Source organism: Myiozetetes cayanensis, unplaced genomic scaffold, assembly GCF_022539395.1.
Source record: "Myiozetetes cayanensis isolate MyiCay16 unplaced genomic scaffold, myiCay2020 scf6-25, whole genome shotgun sequence".
NCBI lineage: Eukaryota > Metazoa > Chordata > Aves > Passeriformes > Tyrannidae > Myiozetetes > Myiozetetes cayanensis.
In genome coordinates, this window is record NW_026087853.1 from 45,981,077 (window position 1) to 46,005,462 (window position 24,386).

The 24,386-nt window shown below is 40.3% G+C and overlaps 1 protein-coding gene across 16 annotated transcripts in view; it reads left to right on the forward strand.

Moving 5' to 3' along the window:
* The window catches only part of BRSK2 (BR serine/threonine kinase 2), a 315,174-nt gene that overhangs the window by 237,556 nt on the left and 53,232 nt on the right, over positions 1 to 24,386 (forward strand). For all 16 annotated transcript variants that reach the window (XM_050335976.1, XM_050335975.1, XM_050335977.1 and 13 more), the window contains exons 6-11: positions 4,626 to 4,659; positions 5,563 to 5,631; positions 8,533 to 8,679; positions 15,977 to 16,008; positions 21,395 to 21,559; positions 22,292 to 22,389. In XM_050335976.1, the coding sequence (XP_050191933.1) occupies positions 4,626 to 4,659; positions 5,563 to 5,631; positions 8,533 to 8,679; positions 15,977 to 16,008; positions 21,395 to 21,559; positions 22,292 to 22,389 (545 nt within the window). The remainder of the gene's footprint in view (positions 1 to 4,625; positions 4,660 to 5,562; positions 5,632 to 8,532; positions 8,680 to 15,976; positions 16,009 to 21,394; positions 21,560 to 22,291; positions 22,390 to 24,386) is intronic.

Here is a 24,386-nt window from a genome sequence, read left to right on the forward strand (position 1 = left end):
GCAGCCTTAACTACCCCCTGCTACTGGAACTGTTTCATCAGTCTGTCTTTCTCTTCTGTGCGATCTATGGCCGTCACCTTCTCTATTTGGAATGCCAGTGTCCTACTCCTGAATTCCCTTTATCTATTTTGCTACTCCTCTTCTGTTCCCCTTCATCTCAACCCTTTGCTACCCAGCATGGGGGAAAGCACAGGCAGCCTTTTGCTCTAGTGGTAAATTCTACCCCTGAAAGCCAGCTTGGAGATGGTGATTAACAGGGGTAAAAAAGGAATCTAGCACTGAGCAACAGCAAAACCAGCTAGAAGCGGGGAGGACTTCAGTGCAGCTGTACAACCTCCTGTATCGAGGTAACTTCATGCATAAGAAAAACAGAGGAAAGGAGACTTCTTGTTCCTCCCTCCCTGGAGAAACTCTGCCTGTCTCTGTGAGGCCTAAAGAATGGCACTCAAAGAAGCTTTTCTCCTTCCCCATATAGTACCATCTTAAGGTGTGGGACCAAAGGACCAAGGCATGGGTCCTTTGATGGGACATCTTTGATGGGACTTGGGAACCTATTAGGCAGTGTAACACAAGATTTGTCACACTGTGGAGTAGGATCACACAGCTTTCCCTGTCCTTCTTGATCAATAAACTGCTTCTCTGGCAAAGCAGTTACTTTGTATTCCCAGATAAAGCTTACGTGCACAGCTGATTTGTGTGGGTGCAGTGGATTTGTGTGTGCACACTGCAGGGCTTTCTTACCTACATAATGAGACCTGTAACTCACAGGCACATCACATCTGCACTGTAGATATGGCCCTGGTTGTCTCAGATCTACTGTAGCTGCACAACATCTTGATGTGCACAGATCAAGAACTACTATTCTAGTTTCTCTGATGAAATTCAGTATAGATAAATCAACGATATATATGTCTCTTTCTGAATCCCTGACTTAACTGGCCAGAGCTGTCCTGGATTCCACCATTGCACTCTTGGCTTATTTCCTCTGGTTTAAATCCCATGTAAGTGCTTTGCTAAGGTCTCCCAAGATCCGTAAGATTGCTGTGTCCTGGAGTCGCAGCTGTGAATGACCATTCAGAGAGCCCTTCCCGCCCAAGGCTGACTAGCCTTGGAAAATCCACATCACCCTGGAAATAAACACTGCCAACATCGTTGCTTTTTTGCAGCAGCAGTACCTGCAGGCAGCAACTGTTTCTTGATCTTGCTGAGCAATATACTTATTTGCTATCAAGGGCAGATTGTGGCTTTTGGTGCACAGAAATGTAGCAGAATGATGAGGAGGTGGCCTAGGGGAAGAGACAGGGAATGTTGCTCTTGACACATCTATATTGAATAATTAGTAATAAGAGCCAAAGAAATATTCATGACTCTGTAGAAAGATAAATAGATTTTTGATTAAATTTGAGTTTTGTCTTTACAGCAGTTGAAGTTCTCTGTGATTGGTAGCATGGAAATTAGTTTTTTATGGATTCTGGCTGACTGGAAGAACCCTTCTAAAGCTGTTAGCCAAGATAATGCTCAGATATCTAGCTAGTGTGTGCTGGCAAGAATTCAGAATGGCAATGCCAGAAACCTGTGCTCTCTGGGCAGTTGCAGTGCAGTTGTTGAATGATCGAATCCATCCAACTTCTTCAAAGGATTTATTATAACAGTTTCTCCACCCAGTCCCCTAATTTTTGCAGAATTTCAGTGGTGTCTTTTAAGATACATGGCAGATTCCACTGCACTTAAGCAGACCTCAGGAAGGTAAATGCTTTAAGGACATTTTCCTTACATGATACATATTTCCATACATATATATAGCTATCTTGATATATACATATATACCTATCTTGAATTATTCACAACACTTACATTCTTCTTTTCAAGGATGTTAGCACAGATGATTGCATTGCTCAGCACCCAAAATTAAGAGTTCTGAAATCTTTTTCAGAGTTCTAATATACAAATAAAAACAGGAACACTCTGCACCTTGAAATACTGACTCTTCCAGTGCACTTCAGTGCCATGGCCATCCAAAAAGTATTATGCTGAAGGGTGTTGCTGAACTGTACAGGATACCATGCAGGATTTAAGAGGTCTGGCTTAAGTTTCTAGCTCAGCCACAGGCAACCCCTGTAGTGGCCATTTAATGTACTGTGTGTCTTCATGATTCACAAGGAAAGGCAACAGTACCTGACAGAAGCCAAAATGCATGCAAGAGAAGCTCAGACCTGCTAAGTGACAGGAGCTGAACAGTTACCAAAATTGTGTCTTCACTCCTTTTAGCCCCCCCCATATATTTTCCAATAAACCTAATGTGACTGAGTTATATAGAACGCTAGAACTGGCTTTTCTGTTGTGAGGTGACTAACCTGAACAAATATCATGGATCTGTGTAAGTCCTGAACTCTTTTTGCTACCATGTTTGGTTTTTTCCAAATAATTGTTGCATTGCTGTGTTCCCTACAGTTCCCACACTGCCCTCCTTCCCTGTTCAGTCTAAGCAGTCCAGGACTACTGACAGTTGGCTGTACTTGTCCAGGCCTGAGCTGCAGTCCCAGTTCTGATGCTTCTCCTGATCTGTGTGTGCCTTAAGGGTGGCCTGTACACTGTACACCACCTTTATGATACAAGAAAAAGATAATATCACTAGTCAAGCATTCTCACAAGGATAATTTGTCTTCTAAAAGCTTGCAAAATCATGCATTAGTCCAGTGACGTGACTGTGGTGAAGACTTCGGGGTATAGAAAAGAACAGGTATAGTGCAGCTACCGGTTTGCTATAAAGAAGCAAACTCACAGGAAACAATATATTTTGGAGGTTTGGGAAATGTACATAATGTCAAGCAATTCAGAGTCTCACTCTGGCCTCACTTCCTCTCTAGCAGTGACCAACAATATGCTGCAAATCTCCCAAATTGGCCCCTGCTTCGTCAAGAGGCAACAATTTTATTATCATTACTGTCTGCTTTAGCTTTATTTCATTATTGTTGCCACCACACTCTGTTACTATGGATATTTTTGCTCCAAATAGTTAAAGCCTCACACAAATCCCAGTGAATCAATAGAAACTCTTTTGAGGTGTGAAACCTGTGGTGGCATTGCTCTTGCTTTAGTCAGAAGAGTAGCCTCATGGTCAGGTTCTGGTCACCTTTTTCAAACTGTGGCCAGCTGCAGCATTTTAAAAATGTTAAGTAACCTTGTCATACTCACATGGTTGTCAGTGACAGAATTACCAAGACAGCCCTACCCTGTAGTCTGTCCTACCCACTAGACACAAGTCCATTCTTTCTGGTCTCCCAGTGATCCACTCTAGCCAGCTCTCTGAGGGAAGGCTCTGGTTTTCATTGTCTATTCTGACTCTCAAACCAAGGTTTTTAACATGTAGTCTAAACTAAGACCCTACTGAGCAGACAGGCCTGGTTAGAATACCTGTGAATACCCCACCTCTTAAATGGGAGCCTGGAGGCTGGGGAAAGAGGAGTGTATTAAATACTGTACTAAACTTCTGAATTCCACCTTTCCTAAAGTTTGTGAAGGATCAACTGCTTTTCTCTCTCCTCACATAAGCTTTGCTGTCAAGATAGTTGCAGTCCCAAGTGTACCCTGAGTTTACTGTCATACTCTGCCAAAAGCTGTGATACCAAATCAGGGCATTCCATGCCCATGGGATGATGTTTTGCCTTAAGATAAGTGTAGTGTGTATGGAAATTGAATTAATGGGCTGTCTCACTGGGCATTAATACAGCATCCTAGCACAAAACTAACCTCGCTGTGCTTCTCTTTTGCTCATTACTTTGTGAGACAGGTATTGCCCAGCCATGATTGCGTTTGTCACAAGAAACACATACACAAATGAAGACAGGCTCAGGGACTGCTGGGAGGTGTCAGTATAAACAATAGCATGATTTGCACACAGGTTTCAGACAGTTTGCATCCCTTTTACTTGTCAAGTTAGTTTAATGAAGGCTATAAAATAAATAGCCATGGCTATAATCTTCAAGAATTAAAATTATTACCTGGCAAGTTGAAGTAATTAACTCTTCTCGGCCAAGAATCAGATCAGAGATATATGGGTAGAAGGATGTGAACAGAATACATTAACTCACTAGGTAATAGTGCTACTGTCCATCCTTCTTAGTTCTCTAAAAGATACAACAGAAAAAAAAAAGACATGTTGAAATCATGTATTGGCAGCTTTTGTGACCACTGGAGTAACTGAGAGTTATCTTAGAAGAAGTACAAGACATGGTTTAGAAATGCATCTGTTTGGTCTGAAAATACTGTTCTTTTTTTCCTATTAAAGACCATGCAGCATGGACCTTCCTTCTAATTAGATACAAGGCCAAGTTAAAGAGTGGGATTAGAAGGCTGGAATTCTAAAAAGTCTCATAATATGCCTGGTCTTCTTGTCATTCCTCACTTAAAGGAAATTCATAGTAGGGCCATAGAATTTTGAGTTATGCTAGTTCTTGACCATCTTTTGAGTTTGTTAGAAATGTGTTCTTGTCGAGGTAAGGAAAGCATGCTGGTTTACATACTTGTGTTCTGCACAAGCAAGCCAGTCATGACTCTGCTAAAAAAAAAGGAAATGCACAATAACCATAAATACCATGCTCATTTGACTGTGTTTTGTATTTCAGATCACCACATTATGCTTGTCCTGAAGTCATCCGGGTAAGTTGGTTCACATTAGTGTTTATAAATATATTTTTTGAACTGTCACTCATTTGAAGTATGCAGATAGACCCTCTGTACAAGAAATCTGTCCAAGGCAGACGGCATGGGAAGGACACAAGGAGCATAACTACAGTTCTGTTTCTTTGGCTCAGCCCTGAATCAAGTCACATTAACTGTATGAGGGAAATAATTGTGTGTTATTCTCACAGTACCCTTTGTACCATGTGATCAGACAGAAATGCAGGAACCTCCTTTAATTTGATCTTTCGACCCAGGGGATGTAATCCCCACTGCTTTCCTGTCTCTGATGTAGCTGTCGTTTCAGTAGAAGAGCCGGGGTCGACTGTCAGTGATGTTGGTTTCCGCTAAACAATATGAACTATTCTTTCCCTCCACTCTCCCTTTGTCCTCTGAAAATAAGTATCCAAGATTTCAGTGGTCAAGATTGCCCTCTTCTTAAGCTTGTCTTTAATGTAAAGTCAAGCAGGAAGCATGCAGAAGAGACTGTCCAGACAATATTATGAGTTCACAAATAATGTGGCTGGTGACAAGCTCCCTGAAGAACCAGGGAAGAGGAAAAACACCTTCTTGATGTCCTTAGTGCACCTCTGACACTGTTAAAATGTCAGGTTGGATAATTTGTGAGTTGTCAACCGCTCCTGCCCTGCTCCCTACTTCTGAGCCTTTTCCCACAGATCCCAGATATGACTGTAAACTGACGCTAACAAAAATTCAATTAGCGAGCTGTGTAATGGCCTCCTAGTTGGGAAGGCCGCCTTGGGAAGCAGGTGGCTGAATTGAAATATGGGGTTTCCCAGTCTCCCCTCTCTTATTCTTCAAGGATAATTAATTCATTTACTAGTGATCAGTCTTTTGAACCTCTGTGTCATTGCTGCACAGGGAGAAAAATATGATGGAAGAAAAGCAGACGTCTGGAGCTGCGGAGTCATTTTATTTGCGTTGCTAGTGGTGAGTCATCTTCCTTGTACCAACCTTTAAAAAGAAAAGAAAAATCTGAAAGTGCTGCTGTATTTAATGGCAATTCTATTGACATCATATACAGGTGGTTTTTTTTTAGTTCCCCTATTTTTGTATCTCTCAGAGGCATCCTTTCCTCTCATTTCTACATCAGCCCCAAAGGAGAAGCGTGAGGAGTATTTCACTGCTGCTTTGAAATGCTGCTGCCCTGCAGAGGAGAGCATAGACAGGCATCAAAAACTTGTCTCCATAAATGCTCTTTGCTGTGTTGTGATGTTGCAGCATGTTTTTTTGTCTGGAAAGGATGTACAGAGTTACAACTCCAGGGTACAGAGATTGTCCAATAAATTGTCCTTCACAGGATCGAAATATGGCTGGGTTTGCATTCTTTTTTTCTGCTGTATGTGTACATGTGTTTCAGGTATATGCATACATTAACTGCAGTGTTTTTCCAAGGGAAGTTTTGAGTGCCACAACTTTGTTTCATGCAAGCAGAGAGCTACATTTTAATTTAGTACACTTGAGAACATAAAACTGAGCCAGTAGTACAGAGTTTAAATTAGTTTCCATCTGGCTCAGTAATACTTTTAGTGTTCAAAATGTGGTATCTTGTAACTTATCCTTCTTTAGATCAAAGTTTCAATTCTCTGTGGAATTTATTCTGATTTGCAGTGCTTTTATAATATTCCTAAACATACAACAACTGAATGTCCAGCTGAAGGCAGATAGGTTTGTCATTTGTTACCAATTTCCATAGTATAATATAAGAAAATATATTTTATGTTAATAAAAGCATATACCACATGCAGATAGAATACTCTGTATGAATATAGGTTTTATGTGCATGTTAGGTGTTTTATATCTGTAATAGTTCAGCTGATCATTTATAATTATGAAAGTAACAAGCCTGAAGTAAAATTTTTATGTTTTTGTACATTTATCAGTAAACCTAATTGCTTCACTTAAATGTTTTATTTTGACAAAAGCATTTGTACAGTGTAAAATCAGAGATAGAGTCTGTGTATTATTTTTGTTTAAAATACTTCAAAATTTTAAAAGATTTTTGGTTCAAAAAACATGCCAATTCTTTTTTAATGACCTAAATCAAATGCCTTGAAATAATCTCAGTAGGATGCTTTAATTCCCCTTAAACAATCTTACTATTTTTTTTTCTTTTTAGTCATTACAATTCACTGACATTTCTGAAGTTTTAAATTTTTTATCTTGATGCTGCATGGGAAGAATTTTAACTGTCACATTAGACAGCACCCGGTCATCTCTTACTGAGCAGCTACTTTCATGACTGATAAAATAAAACTGTATAATGAGCTCTTAATATAAATTCTTGAATTTGTAAGAACAGAAAAGAGAATGTGTCAAGATGGTTAGGATTTGTAGGAGTCGGCTTTTCATTTTCAGCGGGATTCTCTGTCAAGGTTTGGTGTCTCTGTTGCTGCATCTTCATCTGCTCCTACATACACACATGAGCCTGAAAAATGATTGAAGTAAGTTTGTTATTGATGGAGAGTGCAGAGCTATCCAATTAATCATGTCAGGACAAACCCTACAAAATTCTCAAGATGTAACAGCAGATGGTAGCAATAAAAAAGGTGTAGTTGTTACCTTCAGGAAATGCCACAAAGCATCCTTTCTGACTTCATCGTGGTTTAAGTTGCGTTAGCCAAAGTACTGAACTATCAGAATTGATTTTCCTTTTTCTGGAATGGTTAGGAAAAGCATAGGTAACTCAGGAGGTTGGTTACAGCAGAACAGGGAGGCTCTCCCTTCAAGGCCACCTGAAAGAACAAACACTAGTGAATAGTGCCCAGTAGTGGTTGCCATCAGGTGACTTCCTGAGGCTGCTGTAAATGGAGCTGTTGGTCTCCCTAAACTGTAGACACAGGATTGCTTATACAGATGCACTACTCACTGTAGTAAGAGCAGTGCCAGAACTGACAACTTAAAGCTTCATTATCACAGCAGCTGACAACTTGCAGCTTCCCACAAACCATCCTGGAAATCAAGGAAGCTCAGCACCTACTAGAATTAGGCAGTGAAAGAAGGAAGTGAGAATATCTAGGAAGGTGCAGACTTGCTATAAAAGGGTATCAGCTTCAGTCAGTGGAGTTATCCTAAAGATTTCAACTTCTCTTTTTCCTTTTTGTCCTTGCAGCAAGGATAGGTCTTTTACTGCTTTTTGTGGCAAGCTGATGATCTATTCACAATGTAGTTTCAGCTAAAAAAACCTCAAGCCATTCATGTAAGTGAGCTACAGTAGGGAAGCAATAGGAACTGATGACCTGACCACAGCATGGGAACTGGATGGAGTATATTAAACAGGTAGAATATCTGCTGCTTCCAAAGGCTGATGTTGGTTGGGGTTTCTTTCAGCTGTGTGATTTCAATGTTCCATCAGAAAGGGCATGTTCTCTGCTGAAAGTCTCTCAAAAGCTGTTCACCTCCTTTTCAATGTCTGCAATAAATGTGTCTCAGGAAGATTAAAAATAAGGAGATGATAAACATTGCTGCTGTACAAGTATACCCAGGAGGAATACCAGCAGATCAAAAGCTTGAGCTGAATTTAAGTGAATCCATGCATCTTTGGTAAATTTGCCTGGAAAGGCAATTTCATATTTTGTATTTTATTTTATACTGGTAGTCATTTTCTAATTAAAGGTATAATAAAAAACTCTGTCCTCAGTTTTGTTCCTTTGTTAGAGGAAATACAGCAGCACTAAGAAATTACTTATTTTCAACAGAAGTTTTTTTCACTTACTACAGTAATTCATTATGAGCTGACTTCCTTCCATTCTCTCACTATGTTTATTCTGGTTTTCCTCCTTTGGCCCTCTCCAGTTCTCTGCCACTGACCACTCTGTCACATCCCTGCAGGGTGCCCTGCCTTTTGATGATGACAACTTGCGGCAACTGCTGGAGAAGGTGAAACGTGGAGTGTTCCACATGCCACATTTTATCCCGCCTGACTGTCAGAACCTTTTGCGGGGGATGATTGAAGTGGATGCCTCGAAACGTCTCACGGTAAGAATGTATTTGGTGCTGATGGTATGAGCAAGACTTCATTTCTCATCTTGTTGCAGTTACAGTTGAACAACTAAGGTAACTTGTTGATGCACTGCCCTTCTTGTGAGTTTCTTCCTGATCAAAAAGTTAGTAGAGTTGTTAGAGTCTTTAGGAAAAAGTTAGTTACCTTCTCTTTTGAGTCATGAGGACAGATTGCCTTTGTGTTTTTTCTCTAGCCTCATAATTCCCTCCCAGATGTAGCACTGGGCATTTAGAAGAAATTCCTCACATCATCGCAGAGCTACTGATACCTTAGCATATTTTGGAGTCCACCTGAGTTATCTGGTTCTTGTGGGTGGTACAGCAGTTTGTTGGGAGCGTGAGAGAACTGTTTGAAGGTCGCAACTGTTAGGAGTGTTATTTGAAGTTTTGCTAGTAAACAGGCTATGATTTTCTTACATTTCTGACGGAAGTATTGGCTTCTCACATCATGCTGTGCAAGCTGCATTGTATTCTATCCTGCATTTGCTCTGCATTGTCCTCTAGCAGCCTCCAGAGCAAGTGTCTGCCTGTCTGATCTTTCATCTTATGCCCCGTGGTTCTGAGCACTATTAAGCCTGCAGTGTTGAGCACCTGACATTCAGCACTAAGTTTGCATTTAGGATACATCACATCACTGCAACAGAGACCTTGCAAGGGTGAGGACTGTGTAGTGATTGTATCCTTCATTAACACTGTGTTAATGTTTTAGGGAATTTTAAAAATTAGCAATTAAAATAATTTTGGAAACTAAGATTGCCTGCTTGTCAGTGGAGGCGTCTGCCTTTATGGGTACATTGCCCTTGTAAATCCTATTGTCAGGCCGTGGTGATGATTTTATACAGATTTACTAAGCTCACAGATTCTGAGTGGGAGTATGTATAAAGAAATGTAAATTTAAAACTCCTCCTGGTTCTTCAGTCTGCTAAAATATTTATAAATAAACTCTCAGATCACAGGTTGGCCTCTCTGCTGAGATTGCTAACAACAGCATCAGTCTGTGCCAGCTGTGGTGGTGCTTTTGGGATGCAGACACCTGTCTGCTAAGAAGTGAACTGAAACTCCCTTCACAACTCTCTTTACAGGATTACCTGACAGCTGGGCTTTTCTTTCATTCATTACAAAACCAGGTCATGCTCTATTTGGTGACACAGGTGAAAAGTTCTTCATGTTATTACTAGTATCCCTATTTTTTCAAACCCAGTGGCCATCACATTTGCAGTATTAGCACTGATTGAAAAAAGATAGTAAGCATAGGAAAATTTTAAGCGTAAAACGGGTTTTTAAAAAAAGAAATTACTTTTTCCCAAGTACTTTCATGGAAGGAACACTGCAGAGGTTAGGGCTATACCCTGAGACATAAGACAGCTGTTCTTCATGGCCAAGAAAGTCACCATGTCCCTCTCGAGCTTAGGGTCCTTTCCATGTTGTAAACATATCAGTTTTTCTGCTGTTCTGTCATTGTTGTTTTTTTCTCAAAGATATTAGTGCTGATGAACTAAGTGTACTAGGAAGCAGATCATCAAATGTTAGATCCCTCTTCAGATTCAGACAGACCCTAAATGTTTTAAGTTGTGCAATACATCAGAGAATGTACACACATAGGAGAGAAAGCAGTTAAGGTAAATCAAGGCCCCAGAGTGACAACTGTCGCCCTTCCCTTTCTTGATGAAAATTAACCTCTTACTTCCTTGGGGAGGAAAAAATGCCAGATCCAATAGTTATTGGAAAGCTCTAACCAGTGAATTATGAATAAGAATTTGATATAATACATATTCAAGAGCCGAGAACTGGGAGGAAAAAAATATTAGCTCTTTGTTATTAGCTGCAGTCTTATTTTCATTATGTGAGGGTCTCTCAGTTTGCTGTCCCTGCTGCTGTCACACCTCTGTGCTGTTATTGAGCCGCTTGCTTCGATTGCCAGGCAGAAGGGAGCTCTTTGTTTACCACACAGGAGCTGGAAATGTAGAGTTCATTCTGAGGAGAGATCTGAATTCTATTTTAGCTGTGCCCTGCGAAAAAGGGTATTAATATGGGTTTATTTGGAAGCCTCTATTCCTGGAAAATATATTTCTTGAATCAAGTTGATATTTATAAAAAGATCTGAGCAAAATTGCAGCTTGGGTACAATAAGTACAGATGTAGCTGCTACCATTACTGATCATTTGCTCAATATCTCACTGGTGAATTCAGCAGAACATACAGTGAAATGTAAGGTCACCAGAATTTTTGTCTTTCATTTTTCACATCCCCTCTCTGCTTTGTTCCTTTTTTTTTTCATTTCTTTTCCTTTTTCGTTTCTTTTCCTTTTCATCCAACTGCATTTTCCTCCCTGCAGTAATTGCCATTTCACAGCACACCCACACCTTCCCCAGTCCATCTGTTAAAATGATCAACAAAAGCAGAACCAGGATTCACGTTTAACTGTCATCATTCGCCTCAGTGTTAGAGCTTGAGAAGATTAATGGAGGGGAGGGTGCTCAGAACTATTGTTGCTGGCCCTTTCCAGCCTTAAGAACTAGGCATTACCTTTCTTTGTATGTGATTTATTTATGGAAAGGAGACTTTGTTATGTCTTACTGAAATATTGTTCACACTCACCATGTATTACATAGCCTCAAATATGGTTAGTGGCATGTCCTTGACCCCTCTCGTTTCCTGGGCCTGTTTTACTGAACATGCTTTAAAAGAAGACAATCCATGTTTTTCTTTCACTAAGCTGCAGAAGTTGATCCTAGCTGCTGGTCATGATATTTCTGACCACCTGTATTCAGGAAAGATGAAATCAAACAAAGAATGAGTACTAAGGCAATCAGCATTTGAGAGAGCCTGTCTGAGAAGCGTGACCTAAAAGGGCTTCGGTTAGACCACAGAGATGATGTCTAAGGAAGGTTGTACCGCTCATCTGCATATTCCTCAGAGGTAATTACTAGGGAGAGAAGGATTATTTAAACTAAAGGAAGATGCTGGTACGAAACCAAATGTATGTCAAATAGCCTTACAGGAAAGCAGGCTAGAAACTGGAAGAAGCATTTTAGCCGTATCAGCAGGGTTCTGGGACAGCTTTCTAGTAGGAATAGTGTCAGGAGGGAAAAGCGAACAAGTAATAAAGTTTTAGAAGGCTTATGGAAGGTGTGCTCTGGGTGCCTGAAGTACTGCAGGATGAGCTTTCTTTTAGTTATGTGCTCTTCAGAAAGCAAATGGTTTTTTCCTTGGAGATTTCAAATGATTCAGCGTCTCTACAGCAGAGAGTTACAGCTCCTGTAGTGGAAACCATTTGCATTCTCAGCCAGTATTTTCTTCTACCTAAACGCAAAAGCAAAGGGCAGAGAGTAAGGAGCTTTTGGTCCACTTTCCTTTTACAGTTGGATGAGCATTATCAAAACTTTGTCTCTAGAGCAAGGTGGATCAGAGCCGATACTGCAGAATTGATAAAGCTGTTATTGTTCTAGTGTTGACATTTTATACTAGAGTAGAATGACTTGTCTTCCATATTGGGTGTCTACACAGTCTGAAATACCTGTCCCTGAATATTACACATATTTTCAGAATCTCCTCTCTGCTCTCTGATTTTGTTTTTTCTTGGGTCTAATATATGTCAGTGATGGACTACAACATCTAAAGAATGTTACAAAAATGAGCAAGGGACAACTCAAGTGATTCCTTCTTCATTTTTCTAGAAGGTCTTATGGTAAGGTGCCTATCACATCATTTAAATTATCTCACTTCACAAGCTGTAGAATGGAGGTTATTGTCTAGGTGATGTATTTAGGCTGTAAGGTTTTGGCTGCCAAGGATCTATTTGTGCACTGTGCAGGTAGGACAGTGATTCTTGCCCTTGTCAAGGTCCCTGGAGGCTGCTATAGTACAGCTGCTACTACTGATACAGATAATGGTTTTGCCACTGCTGTTTGCAGTGCCAGCTTGAATACTGTGGTCAGGAAAAGCCTCTATCTCGACATTATACAGTTTGTTTAAAACTGAAACTACAGGATCTTCTGAATGAAGAAGATTCATTTGAGATATGGGTTGATTTGAGGCACAGATGGGTGTGAGGTTGTTCTCTTTCTGGACAGGGAATTCTGAAATTTGACATGAGTTCAAGCCCAGAAGCCCTCATTTATATCCACAGACTTTGAGAAAGTTTTCTTCAGGTCAGAACTTTTTTAGCTTGGCAACCGCGCTGCTGAGATCAGTGCCGAGGATGTAGACAGTGCTGTCTTGTTTTCCATCTGCCTGTCTGTCTCCATCTGTTGTTCCCTGCCTTAGAATTCATACGTAAGCTCCTTGTGGGAGGAGACCTCTTTTTCTGATGAGCTTGTACAGCTCTGTATCACAGTGGGTCTTTTGTCTCTGAGTGGGGCTCTTCGGTGTACAAGTTTAATATATATTGGAAGTATTTTTACATAAAACCATGATAAAGGAATTCTCCTTCTCCTTCCATTACAGCATTTTAGCTTGCAGCAATCTCTCCTCTGACTGTGCATGTGCAGTGGATCTAAGCATGTTTTGTTGTTTCAGAGATGACATCATGAGACAATTGCCTGCAGTGACTAGGAGATACTAGGAAGCAGCATTTTAACAACTTCCATAAAATGGCATTAAACTTGGCAAACTCATGTGCAAACAGCAAGAAGAACCCTCTGGGAAGGGTTGTTAAATGCCTTCGTCACTTAAATGCATTTAAACATTGTGTTTAAATGAAGGCAGGAGGAGTGAGATTAGCTCCCACTGTGTATCTCCCTCCCCTGCACTGCATAGTAAAAGGCATACAGACTTCTCCTTGTCAAAACCAATCGCCCTCCCATAACCCTCCTGTCACTTTAATGCAGATGAAAAGCAACAAAGCATTAATTAATTACCTTTAAAACAGTAGTGAAAATGTTGGCAGCAGCAAGCACACTTGTAATAACATTTCAATGCAATTACATTTTAATCAGCATAGAAAATGGATTTGTAGAATACTTTTCATATCTGGGATATCCCAGCATACTTCACAGCAACGTTTTTGATGTGGATTAAATGGCAGATACGTCGGTAAACAGCAGCCATGAGAGCTGTCATACACCTTCAAATGTATATCAGGGTACTAGAGGGCTTCTCGTTCAGAAAAATGCTGTGGGTTCAGTGTTTTGAATGAGGTTGATGAACAGGGATGACCAGAAGGGATTTCTCTGAGATCTTCTCTGAAGGAGCCCAGAGGTTCTGTGACTAAGACATGAACTGGTGACCCTCTTTTATTCCCCCTCTCTGACTCTGAAAGTGAAGCGCTGTTGTCTGCTTTGGCATATCATTTCCACATATCACAGGCACACAAGAACACCGTGACCCACGGAGACAGAAAATGCAGCAGGAGAAGCGAGCATGAAAGAGGCTTGGACATCATGTAGCTGTATCATCTGCATCTTGTCTGAAATCATTAATGTCTCTAACCCTCTGTGTGGTGTATAGGAAATAACAAGTAGATATGCATCTCATAGGCCAGTTTACCAAGCACAGGAGGTACAGTGTGCTCCTTAGCAGATCCTCACAGAACTATAGACCTGATAAGTGACAATGCTGAAATCCTGTCCCATGGAAACTGTACAAAATAGGCCCTTCTTAAGTTCTGTGGTTGTACCTCTGCTTCCAAATAACCATGAGGAAGAGGGCTGTGTCTCCAGGCTTTTAGGGTAACTTCCGTAATGCGTATCTTTATCTTGACGGGAGATGGCAGTGTGTGAGGGGTACCTTGCTCTTAATAGTGCAGGGATGAAAGGACTACCTAATGCAAGGGGAATCATGATGAAGGGAATTAATGTGACAGAGCTGAGGCCACAGCTGGAAGCTGTGCAGGTCTGCCCAGGCTCTTGGATGTGTGTGCTGGGGGGAATTGGTGCTCTCAGCACCTGGGCTGGTTAGCAGACAGCTGGATATGCAAGTGCCAACTTCACCTCTGACTGCAGTGCTGATACAGTCTGGGTTTTAAAGGAGGCTGTTTGTCTCATACTCTCCCTCCAGCCTCCTGTCATACTTTCCTAAGCTGCATTCCCTTGTTGCTTTGTTTTCAGTTAAAAAAATAAGAGCCAAACTCACATATTCCTGGTTTCTCAGACATGGAATTTTTGTTCCATAGCATCAGGGCTCTGGCTCCTTGCTGTCTGTGGCAAACATCTACTTTGTATCTCTGAGAGTTTTTTGTTTGTCTGGTCCTCTTCCCCCCGCCTTCTGATTCTCATTATTCTCAAAAGGGAATGTAATAAGAGCAGGACAGCTGTCTCCATTCTTTCTGACCATTTTAATGGGTCTGTGATTTCATCTGATAGCTGTTAGCACTTGAGTTTCTCTCCTGCCTTTCACCTGCATGTTGCACAAATGGAAGCCTGTATGCAGTGAATGTACATATTGTCCTGCACATACAATTCATAGTGATGAATATGAAAAATATTGTCCACTTAAATAATCCCTGGACATCTATGAAAACTTCTTTTCTGCTGTGATTAAAACACAACATTTTAGGAATGTTCTGCTGTAAGTATGTCATATGAACCTCCTGTTCTCTCTACTGTTAAAGGTTTCTCTTGGAAAAAGCATGTTGCTTTCTTTTCCCCGTGCTCATGGGAAAACACTGTCATCGTGAAACGTTTGCTGGGATCTACCTTCCATAGGTGGACAAGGCCACCGTTCGGTTTTGATCAGTCCTTCATTGCATAGTAAAATGCTCATGTGCAAAAGAGGAAAGTAAAATAAATTTGCAGACTGGTGTTCTGGTGTGGGGTCAGTAAATGACACAGAGCCTTAGTCTGCTTGGTCTTAAGGTTTTAATGGCGGATGTGAAGCCAATCAAGAATGGGTCCGGGCAAAAGGTCTCCTCATACGTGCTCAAATAATTTTGTTTATTCACATTGTCTGTTTGAGCTCGTTTTCTTCTTTCTATCTCTCTTTTTCTCCAAAATGAAACTAGAAATGTACTTTAGTATAAAAAATTAGCAGTTATGCACATTCAGAAAGGAGCAGTTTGTTAGCTTTGGTTAAGTTAGAGAGGGAAGGGAAAAACTTAAAATGCCAAAACACCTGCCTGTGAAGCCTCATAATTAGCATTTTCCTTGGATTTACTCCTGACTGATCCATTATGTCTGGGATTATAGTCTCATTTTCAATGGGATAGGTGAGTATGAGCAGCTCTTGTATGCACAGGTCCATCTCTGAAATGTTGGACTTACTTGAATAAAAATGTCTTGTGGAGTTACCTTTTCTGTTTTACAGCACTAATTCCTTGTTTTCTTTTCCTTTACAGTTAGAACATATTCAGAAACACATATGGTATATGTAAGTAACATTTTTCCAATTCATTTTTGTATGCATTCATTATCAGTTCTGCCATTGAAATGATTTCTGAAGAGTGAGACTGGAGTTTGAAAGCAGGTTTCACCCGGGTGGGAAAAGGGGCAGAGAATAGAAAAACATCTAATTTTTTTTTTATCCTTTGCTACTCATATAATTTCTTCTATATATACCAACCCAGGAACTTTTTTTGTACAGTGGCTAACAACTGTTTGAAATAGCACAGCAACTTGCTGTGTTAAAGAGATACCTGCAGGTGATCAGAAAAAAAAAACCCAAAACACTAGCAGCCATATTTAGTTTGCTATCCAAGTGCTACAGACAATCCCTTGTAATACCTTCTTGACAAGAAAGCTTTCATTTGTTCTTTCTTGGCATCTTGGCTTTTCTCTGAAGCAGAAACAAAAATGATGATATTGATAAGTAAGCACCTGTGAGCAAGAGCTTTTCTGTCTCATAATCCCTGCTCCTTCTTCATAGCAAGCTAAGAGGCTGCTTCTGACCTTGTAACCTGTTGATGTGAGAGTAGTTCTGTGACTTGATTAAAAGCAGCAGTCCTGACAGTGAAACAGGAGGTCTGTGAGAAAAGTACACACCTGTCTAGTGGTTTGGGTATAAGGAAGATTGATGGCTTTTAAAAGTGACCTTGCACTCTGTGTAGCTTTAATAGTGTTTCAAGAAACCTAAGCAAATAACATTTTTATATTGATGATAACCCAATCAAACTAAAGAGACTACTTCACATATTAAACAAGGAAATGATGCTTTGATACATCTTTCTCAGGGTCAGCATTTCCCAAGTGGGTGATAAGGGAAATCCTACCTTCATAATCCCATCATTGCTCTTGAGAAATACTCAGGGATGATATGAACTGATACATAAACCTGTCACCAGTAAGAAAAAAAAAAACACCTACCACTTTTTTTTTTTATTTTATTTGGTTTCTCTAATTCTATCTTATGGAAAATATTCACCTCTGGATTTATTTTTAATAGAACCTGAGGGCCTTCAATGGTTTGTTGAATAGCTAAAACATTTGAACTGAGAAAAAACTTAGTTCACCTGTAATGGTGGCAGCACTCTGCCCATGGCTTCTTCATGCTCTCTCCAGTAACCAGACATGGCACCTTTTTAAACCAAAGAAGGGCACAAGTGTTGTTTGCAGCAGGTACTCCTTTTTTTTACAAACTCTCATGGATAAATGTAGAAGAAATGGAGAGGGGAAATCTCTAATTGTAATCTGTGAAATCTCTCCTGTAATGTTTTACTAGCAATTCCAGAAGTAAATGTTGTTTACATCAGATTGGACAGCTGATCCCCTCTGTTTTTTCCTGGAGTGAAATCAGCTGGCTCTCTCTGTGCTTTAATCAGAACTGGAATATGAAATAAAATGAAAAGTTATTGATCATTTATATTATTATTTTAACCCTCCTCAAGATTTTTGCCTGGAAATTTTCATTTGTTGAAGGACTGCTGTTCCAGGCTCTCATGCACAATTATACCAGTATTATTCCATTACTTTATTCTATATTTAGAATTTGAAGATTTTTTTTTTCCTTTGCAGACATAAGCATTTGAACATTTTCATGTACTTCTCAATGAAGGTCAGAATCTCTGGTGATTGGCACAGTAAACTATGTCAAGGGAAATATCATCTAAGGCTGTTTTCGGAACTAGAAACTGAGTTTTGCAAAAGCAAGTCTCCCTTAGACTCCCAGTGTAGTGAGTGCAGAAAAGCTCTTCCACATGTCTCTTTAGATTGCGTAAAAAAAAGAAGTTTCTGCTCAAAATAGCTTTTTTAATGAGTCTCTTTTTCATTTTCTCTACACTGGGCATGAATTGACCTCAGGAGTTTAACCTCCTGTGACTAATTTTAGTCAGTGAATAACCCTTCCACCTCCAAAACTCATCTGCTTTCATCTGGTAATGTTTCACAGCCTCTTTGCATTCATTTTTCCTGGAAATACTGATGCTGACAGAGAAGGGGGGGTTATAAGTGTTTTATTCTATGACTGTTTTGCTCATCTCTTAAATTTTTTCCTTTATTTCATCTGCTATTCTATGTAAAATCTTTATCCTTTGTCATATATGGGTTACTGACCTGAAAGTTGTACTCAGAACGTATAAGTGATTTCACTCAGTTCTTCAAATAAATATTGAGGCTACTGTAAAACTGAGGAAAAGATTTAATTGCAGACTAAGGCAGACAGAGAAAGAGGTCTTGAAAGTTGAAATCATGATTCACAAGCCTAAAAAAGGAAAAAGAAATCAAAGTGAAACCTTTCATCACAGCCTCCAGTTCTTCTTGCTCTCCCACCCAAATTAATTCAGTGAGGTTTTTCAAGCCTTTATAACTGAAATAATTTATTTTTACCTCAAACGTAGGTTATCATAATCCAGAAAATAAACAGCAATTATTTTCACATTTTTTTTGGTAAAGAGGGCAAATAAAATTAGCTGTTGTGGTAAATACATACTCCTGTGACACTGAGTTATTGCCCTAATTGTGGAGGTACCCTATTTACTAAAATAAGATAAAGTTTACTGGTTCTGCTTTGCTTTGCGCTGATGCAAATGGGCATCTCGGTGAGATTCATGAGAGAATTTCATGGAGAGACTGAAAAAGTCCACCCTCATCAGGAATCACAGCCATTGTATGCACCGATCCTCACAAAAGAGGGTGGGTTTTAAAGCAGCAATCACATTCATGCAAGCCTTTAAAAAAATATATGTGATTTGCAGCTTTCATCGTGTGACATTGTTTGATGTCTGTGTGGGCTGAAATGCAACAAATTTGTCACTCTCTGCTAGACTGAGAATGGAACAGGCATTAGAGTCATGCCAATCACAGCCCAGACCCAGTGATTTTTGTTTCCTGAAGCACTGAATTGTGTTGTCAAATGATGAGATGCCTCTTTGCAGATTTTACTTGTACCTGATGAGGACGTGTGAAAATTCCTGGCTATGTCTGAGGCTGACCAGGTGCAGGGCATAAGGAAATGCCACTTTTCAGTGCACAGAAGATGGCAAGCTGTGCTGTCCTCTGGAAATGGCTCCTGCGCCAATTGATATAAAAGAAGCTTGCAAATTCTATTCTGCTGTGGACTAGTAGGAAACCCAGATTTTCTGGAAATTTTCAGAGACAATAATTATTTTTAATCTCTTTAAATTACCTTAAAGACATTTGCTTGTAACATAATGATTGATTAATTAAGTCAGTACTTTTCAGCAGTGAATTGTAGATCACTGAAAACCAAAACCACTCATCTGCTTTCGAAGATGAATCCTGCAAGAACTTATCTTAATGACAAGGTCATTACTGTCATTAATAGTGCAAGGTTATGATCTAATCATTGCTTATTACCTGCTGAGAGCTAGATCCTGATTCTAAGAGGAGTAGTGAGTAGTGACCTCTTACGAGGAATAAGACATTTCTTTAGTTGAACAAGGATTTTTGAATTTAGCTCTTAGATTCAGGCCCATGGTGGCAGTTTAGAAGACACTGGCACTTCTGCAAGACTCAAAGGGGGCATCAGAAGCTGTGTTTTAGTGGTTTGGTACACGAGAACAAATCCCAAGAAGCAGATTCTTTTTGTGTCCTGTATATTCTGCTTCCAGTCCCTGAAACTGAATAAACCCGAGCTTGATATGTCTGAGTGCCCATTGTAAGAGAAGTGGGATCTGCCCCATGTTGTCATGGCCCATGTAATGTACACCACAGTCTCACTCCATGACGTATATCCATGAAGGGCTGAGCACATTTTCACTGCTTCAAGAGAAGATAAAATGAGAGTTTCCAAGCAGTCTTTCTGCAAGTGATGTCCCACAAACAGTTAACAGAGCAGATGCCTCACAACTGCATTTCAACTTGCTTTAAAATAAAATGCAAATAGCACCCAGCAATCTCCTGTGATTGCCCCAGCATGTAACTGTCCTATCTTGCCTGCTATGACTTAGTATTGCCTTCTTAACTTGGAGAAAATATTCTGCATTGGCTCTCTTTTTGGCTGAGACCTCAAGCTCATGTATGATCCTACCAGAATTGCTTTCTAACTTGCACAAGAAAAATTAAGGACATTTAAATTGGAACTTCTTTTTCTGTGTAGATATTTGGACAGCTCATATCTGAATCAAGATTTCAAGCTGTACAAGTAACTTCACAAGTCGTGTCCACCTTATTTCTTCCAGCATCAAAACCAAGAATCTCCTGTCCAAACACAGTCCCATAAACAGCAAATGCAGTTTAAATCTTCCTGGTTCCTGTCTCCCACGTGGGAGCCTGGACACAGCACTCACACATTTGAATCACATATAGGAAAGGCAGGACCTCACCCGCAGAGCAGGGAAACCGACATCGCACAAAGCATCCATTGAGAAATAGCAAAGATTCAGGGTAGACTCTTTCTCCAACCAAAACACCACCACCACCAAACCCACCTCTTTGGGTGGATAGAGTTTACATAAATTGCTCACTGCCTTTCAGAATAAAATCAAAGAAATTCAGAATGTCTGTAATATATATCATTAGTTAGGTATAATACCCTGACACCTTGACCTGTTTCTTACAGTCAGGGCCTCTAATTGCAGCAGATAATCAATATTTCCTGAGCCTAGTGAATGGGATGAGATAATTGTGCAGAAAGCCTACATTAAGTACATTTGAAAGAGTGAAATGTTCTACTGCTAGTGTTGTGTTCTGAGGTCTGCCACTGACCTCGGGCATCACACTCGAGCCAGAATTTTCAAATCTGCATTTCTGAAGGGAAGGAGAGATTGTCATATTTGGGCATGTAATTAAGCAGCCTAGTTTCCCCAAAAACCCTTTAAAGTGTGTCAAGTGGGAACCTGAACACTGAGATCTCTTAATCACATTATAAGCATTAACTGCTGCAATGCCAGTTGGAATCAGAATTGATGAAAATGGTTTGTTCAGAGCTCCTTTTTTGAAAGAGAATCATTCAGCTTGCACTTTTCAGCCTGATAGTCTGAGGTCTGGCCTGCTGATGAGACAGCATCTCTAAAACCACGTAGGGTTTTATAAATGTTTGGCATTAGGATGCTGAACAGCTGCTTCTGTTACGAGGGCACTGGTAAGTGAAGTTCCTACTGCCTTCCTGACTGAATGTAGACATTTCTCGTTAGAGACCCAAATCCATAAGCTGCTGGTCAATCTTAGCCTTCACAACGGTTTCTTCTGAAAAGAGTAATCTGTCTGGTTGGGAGCTCTGGTCTCTCAGTGGGAATTTAGCAAGCTATTTCCATCTGTTGCTGCAGGCTGTGTTTCAGAGTATGGGTTCATTTGTGACTCATGTTTCTTTTCTCTCCTTCTTTCCCTCCCCCTTTCTCCCTCTCATCTTCTTTCCTCTGCAGAGGGGGTAAGAATGAGCCAGAACCAGAGCAACCAATCCCTCGAAAGGTGCAGATTCGTTCTCTCCCTTCCTTGGAGGATATTGATCCAGACGTGTTAGATAGCATGCACTCGTTAGGCTGCTTCCGCGACCGAAATAAACTCTTACAGGACTTGTTGTCGGAAGAGTAAGCACTTGCTCAGTCTTCGTATCAGTTGGGTGTCCAGGGACCGGGATGCTAACAAAACTGGGGAGAGGTAGAGAGCACTGTAACTGGTGTCTCTCTCCGTGAGTGACTGGTAGCAACTTCTCACCCTCTGGCTGCTCATTTGCTATTGAGGTGTCGGGAGCAAGCACCGAGCCTGTCTTCCTCCACGGATCAGAAGCTCACAGCCTGACCAGCAACAAAGACATGGTGCTATCTTTTCCCTTGCTGCCAGACCAGGTCAATTCATGAAAAGATGGGCTGTACAGTCCAGATGGGGAGATATCGTTGCTGTTATGTGTGTTGGATATGCCTTTGTTGGCAAATTTTTATTTATTTGAAGCCTATGCCTAAGAGCTGGTGTATTTCCTGAGGTGTTAAGAGGGACACGTAGTAGAAAGAGCATTTAGAGGCTCAGACCCATCTTGCTGCCATTATTGGTTTGGACTTCCCGTGGACACATTACCTCGTCTGTCCTGTGCCTCTGTTCTGTGTGTGTAACATGGGAATCATATTTCCTTTCCTCACTAACTGCTTGTTGGAGACAGCAAGGATCTCAAAAGCTTTGTGGGTTGTGTATCTTGCTGGCAGGTACATGACCTTTTCCAACTTATTTAGAATAACTGTAACTGTTCATTTGATGAAAAGGGTTTATCTACGTGTTGGCATTTTTTTCTTTCCAAATTTAAAGATTTGTTTTCTTTTTCTTTTCAGGGAAAACCAAGAAAAAATGATTTATTTTCTTCTGCTTGACCGGAAGGAGAGGTATCCTAGTCATGAAGATGAGGATCTTCCTCCTAGAAATGAAATAGGTACTACCTCAGTCACCAAGAATCCATCTCAACTAGTTCCTCTTCACCTTTTTTTTTTTTTTTAATTTTAATTTTATTTTAATATAAACCCAAAGTCTGTCATCACTGTTACATTCCCACTGAAATGGTGTGAGAATCCTCAGCCTGGGGAAGGCATGTGTGTTTCATGGTTAAACTCAAAGGCTTTGTTTCTCAGGACATGTCTGTCTCACAGTGCAGAAACATCCAAGTAGGTCTTGAATGAGACCCTAGAAAGTATGCCATGGACCCACAAGCTGGTTGTATGCAAACAGATTCAGTTTAGGAGCAGTATAATCTAGTGGCAGAATTTTCTAGTTACTAATCTATGTGCAATATTGCAGAAATGCTGCTAGTGAGACTGTGTGGCAGTGCATCCCTATGCAGTTACACATGTACACATTCTCTCTTCTCTAAGTGAATACATACACTGTTGAAAATATGAATAATATCACTTAGCTGTTTACAGTACATGAATCAAACTCCCATGTTTTTAAAAAGACTTAGATTTTCAAAGCTTAACGTGCAGTAAGATTATATATCTTGTAAAGCTCTTGTGATACCGCTTTGTTTCCATTTATTCATTGGTATTTTAAGGTGCTGCTGATCACCAAGGACTTCACTAATCAACAGGAAAAATGCTTCCCAAGGAGCTAACTATATAAGTGACTCTAGCTGTGCAGAGTGACGAAAGTTTAATAAAGGATTAGTCACTTCTAGCAATGATCTGAAATAGCATTTTTACATAGCAGTGTTGTGATTTTCAGGTATTGTATTTCAGCACTTTGAAGACTGGAAGTAAAGTGCTCTTTATTTTCCCTGGAAAGCCTGGAATCTTACAAGCCTACAGGGCAATGCTATATTACACTGTAAATTTGTTAATGCTCCATTGAATTATTACCTTATCCAAGTTCCAGGCTCCAGGCCCTATAATTTTGCAGGGGAATCTCTTCTGTGGGAGAAGAGATGAAAGTTCTTAGTTAACACAGCAATTTTTAAACTCGTACCTCAATGGAGCTACAGAGAGCATGTTAGCGGAAATCCTGACGAAGATGGGTGGATGTGCCAGCTGCAGGTCCTGTGGTCAAAAGCCCCATGCTCAGTGCAGTTTGTCATCTAGCACTTTACTAATCAGCTTTTGACTCAAACAGATTATCCTGCCATGTAAGGACAGCATCATCTTGTTTTAGAAATGCTTTTGTCATAAGAAAAGAAGCAAGGTGACTCTAGAATCTCCATATCCAGCATGTAAGGGAATACGTAGCTATGTCCTAAATACATCATATATCTCTCTTCTACATGCCAAAGTATTTTCATGGTCTGAACTACTATGCTCCACTCTCTTGTATGAGGAGTGAAAATGTTTCCTAAGAGGGAAACACTACTCTGTATGTATCGTTGTGCCTCACCAGCACATTTAAGCGTTATTCTTTGAGTGTTTGTAGGTTGTATTTCTTCTTCCACAGGGGGTTTCCACATCCTCTGTTCCCAGCAGTATCTCTGAGAACATGGGGCAAGGTTTAATTAGGAGCAGTCATGTGTCTGATTAATATCTCATCATTAGCCATTAGCAATGGCCTTGCACAATCAAAGCAGAGAAAAAGTAACAGATTTAATAATAGCAGCTTGAAGAAATCATGTTCATGAGAGTTGTGCATTGTCTGAGCTCCTGCCAAAAAACAACAAAGCATTTGAGTGTATTTTGCTTTTTTCCTATTTCTTGGCATCTTAGGTCTCAGAAAGGATGGATCCAGGTGAAAATATGGCTATCTCAGGCTTGACCTCTCTTCTGGTGTCCTCTTCGGCTGTTTCAGCTGTATTAAGTTTTTTCAAAGGGCCAGGGAAGGGTCACTTCCAACATTTTTCAAGTGCAGCTCCATTTTCTTTACTTGAAAACATAGGAATGAGAAACTTCTCAGTAAAACAGATGAATGTCACCTAATGTCTCCTTGAGGAAAAGGCTTTTGTGGGGTGAAGTT